Source organism: Nomascus leucogenys, chromosome 19, assembly GCF_006542625.1.
Source record: "Nomascus leucogenys isolate Asia chromosome 19, Asia_NLE_v1, whole genome shotgun sequence".
NCBI classification, from domain to species: domain Eukaryota; kingdom Metazoa; phylum Chordata; class Mammalia; order Primates; family Hylobatidae; genus Nomascus; species Nomascus leucogenys.
The window spans coordinates 42889035-42892462 of NC_044399.1; the positions used below are offsets into that span (position 1 = coordinate 42889035).

Below are 3428 nucleotides of genomic sequence, written 5' to 3' on the forward strand. Positions count from 1 at the left end.
GCCAGCTGTGCACAGTGGCTCATGTAATCCCAGCACTTTGGGAAGTTGAGGCAGGCAGATCACCTGAGGCCAGGGGTTCAAGACCAGCTTGGCCAAAACAGTGAAACCCTATCTCTACTAAAAATACAAAAAAAATTAGCCAGGCATGGTGGCACACCCCTATAGTCCCAGCTACTCTACTCGAGAGGCTGAGGCAGGAGAATTGCTTGAACCTGGCAGGTGGAGGTGCAGGGAGCCAAGATCATGCCTCTGCACTCCAGCCTGGGCCACAGCGTGAGACTCTGTCAAAAAAAAAAAAAAAAAATCTTACCCACTGCTAAGAGGCTCATGCGGGCTAACCTGCATCTTGCTGTTGTTTTTAAAACAAATGTCTGCAGGAGGGATATTAGACAATGTAAATGAGCTGAGAAATTACTTCTGCTGGCCAAAACATCCCCAGGTCGGATTTAGGCATGGAGGAGGGTCTGAGGAAGGAAGATCAGACATTTGGAGTCTGGAGCGATGTGTGGAAGTGACCTGCAGCCCAACTGGGTTCCACTGTGCGATGCTTTGAGAATGGGAGGGAGCTGGCGGACAGAGGAGGCAGAGCAGAAACTGGGTAAGAGGAAGGAGAGAGGTGCCTGGTTCCTTGTTCCAAGGCTCACCCCAAGCCCCTTCACTGTGGGCTGGGAAAGCAGGTGTGGGCCAGCCCTGACTCCAACCACCGTTGAGGGATTGTGCCTTCCAGGAGTTGCACAGGCAGCTCATCTTTCAGAGGAAGAAAATTCATGCCTGGGTTGGGGACAACCTCTGTTCCATTTTAAAATATTTTCCTTGGCTTCCAGGAAGGATTTGTTAGACTCTTCCTGAGGTTTTGACAAACTCTCTGTATTTTTCAAATACTTAAATATCTATTCGGCTGACATCTTAATCAGTACGACTGTCAGAACATCACTTGAATTTCTGACAGGTGACACCCAAAAAAGCAAAAGCAGATTTATTTGTAGGTAACCAGCTCTGCTCGTGCTGGGCTACATTGTAATTTCTCCTCGTATTAACTTCTGATCAAATTCCTGAGTCAGATGCCTAGGCAAGAAGGAAACTCACAGAGCACATGTTTCTAGTTCTGAGATAAGGAGCCTGTGCCCCCAGGGGAGTGATGTGCTGACACTCACGGCTGGAGGGTTGGTGAGGGGACACGCAGGACTTGTTCCTGGCTGAAGAAATTTTATCGAAACATTCAGCCTAGGTCACACACAGTTCTGCCTGCTGCCAGGGTCTCTCTTGTCCTTTTCTGTCGCTGCTCCTGCCCATGGCATGAGGAGTTTGTGGGTTAAGGGCACTTGCCACTCCAGGTGGCCAAGATGCAAGAATTCTCTGTGCAAATGGCCCCAAGTCCATCCCCAGTGTCTGTATACCTCTTCCCAGGCCCAACTCCCTGAGGACCTTTAGGCCAGAGAAGTATATGTCTGTGCAGGTCAGGGCTGCAATGCAGGTAGGCAGGAGGGTGACCATCCAGGGTGTTGAGGGCCCCATGGAGCGGGATGGAGCTGAGGCGGCCAGAAAAGGGGGACAGGTTGTGGCTTGGTCTAGAAGTGGTTCCCCCATACCAGTGCATTCTAGCCAAGATGCCTTAGAATTTCTCAATTTACACTTGGCCTTTCAGGTTGTGAGGAAGATATGTCAAGATAAGAGGATAGAAACTATTTTATTTAACTGTTCTTATAGCTTGACCGATGACTTTTATATATCTAGACATAGGAAATGTGACCCTCATCTTCTTGTTCCAAGCCCCACAGGTGTTACGGGCAGACCCTCACTCAGCACCTGGAGTGACAGGATCGGACAGAAGGGAAGCAGAAATGGCAGGGCCTGCGTGCATTTCTGGTGCAGTCCTAGCATTTCTTTGCCTCTCAAGCTGTGGTGGCTGAATCGTCAGCCCTCCCAGGCAGGAAGCGTTCCCAAAGTCCCGCTGACTTTCTATTCTATTCAGATTTTAAACATTTCCTGAAGTGGTGGGCCCCACAGGGTATTCAGAGAGCAGAGCTGGTCAGGTGTGATGGTTGCAGAACTGACTAGAAATGGTGGGCTCCTTGGGTCTGGCCGAATCAAGTCCTGGAAACTCAAGGCCAGTCCAGGTGGTTTTCCCCATTGGGTGTGGAGTCCTCAATCATGCTTGTCTTTCTCTCCTCCCTCCTACCCACAACAGGCAAAGATGGAAAGGTGGGATGGGGTGAGGCAGTGGGAGTGAGGATCTGCTTCTCACCTGTCTTCCAGTTTAGCCTCCTGCTTCAAATCCTGCCACATCCTGAATTCAGTCAAAGGCTATTTCTTGAGTAAACACTTCTCAGGTAAAATGAGGAAGGAAACGTACCTCCACCTCCTGCCACCTGGCTGCTTCTACCCCTTCCAGCTTTCTCCCAGACCTTAGGATTGCCTGCTAGCGCCACACATGCTGATGTTCCCACAAAAGCCATCTGTCACCCTGCCTCACACATCACTTCACTACCGAGACCAACCTGACAGCCACATGGGTGGAGAAGACACTAGTGGAGTCCCTGGCATGTGTGAGCACGTTTCTATGATGGAGTCTCATTTGGAAAAAGCAAAACTGGCCAGGCACAGCGGCTCATGCCTGTAATCCCAGCACTTTGGGAGGCCGAGGAGGGCTGGTAACCTGAGGTCAGGAGTTTGAGCCTGACCAACATGGTGAAATACTGTCTCTACTAAAAAATACAAAATTTGCCAGGTGTGGTGGCAGGTGCCTGTAATCCCAGCTACTTGGGAGGCTGAGGCAGGAGAATCACTTGAACCTAGGAGGCAGAGCTTGCAGTGAGCCGAGATCACGCCACTGCACTCCAGCCTGGGCAACAGAGCGAGACTCCGTCTCAAAAAAGAAAAAAGAAAAGGTGAAATTGTCCCACATCACACATAAGAACATCATTTCCCTAAAGGAGCATATCTTAGGGCAGGAAGTGACCTCAGAGGCCTCTGGGACCCTGAATCTCTTCCCCTCAGCCCTTTGACATGCAGGAAACAGTCCTGCGGCCATGTCCTCACACTCCTTGCTGTCTGGGTGGTACTACGACAGAGGCTCCAGAGGGAAGAGAGAAAGGTTTGATTTCTCCTGCCCGCCCACCAGGCCTGGGCCAACTCCCCATCGCTCACTCACCGAGGCATCCTGGGGAGTGGCCCCTTTCGGCAGCCCTCTCTCCTCTGCCGCCTTCCCAGCCATGGGGCCCACAGGTCTGTGGCCCCGGGCTGCAGCTCTCTTAGACCCAGCTGCTGTCTGCCAGGGCCAGTGTCTTCACTCTGTTTCCTGGAACAGGGACACCTCGGCCTCCTGCCCTGGGCCCGTCTCTCCCAGCATTCCTCTCTGGCAAGCCCACCTACAAACGTGTGTGTTCTGCCCACTGTCGAGATAAGGACGCACTGGCTAAAGGTACATC

At 51.7% G+C, this 3428-nt stretch overlaps 2 protein-coding genes across 2 annotated transcripts in view; both read right to left on the reverse strand.

The window, feature by feature from the left end:
- ABCG8 (ATP binding cassette subfamily G member 8) overlaps nt 1-3214 on the reverse strand; it is a 39368-nt gene extending 36154 nt beyond the window's left edge. Inside the window, exon 1 of the mRNA XM_003262792.4 lies at nt 3152-3214. Within this exon, the coding sequence (XP_003262840.1) occupies nt 3152-3214 (63 nt within the window). The remainder of the gene's footprint in view (nt 1-3151) is intronic.
- The window catches only part of DYNC2LI1 (dynein cytoplasmic 2 light intermediate chain 1), a 71170-nt gene that overhangs the window by 2308 nt on the left and 65434 nt on the right, over nt 1-3428 (reverse strand). The gene's annotated exons all lie outside the window — the stretch shown is intronic.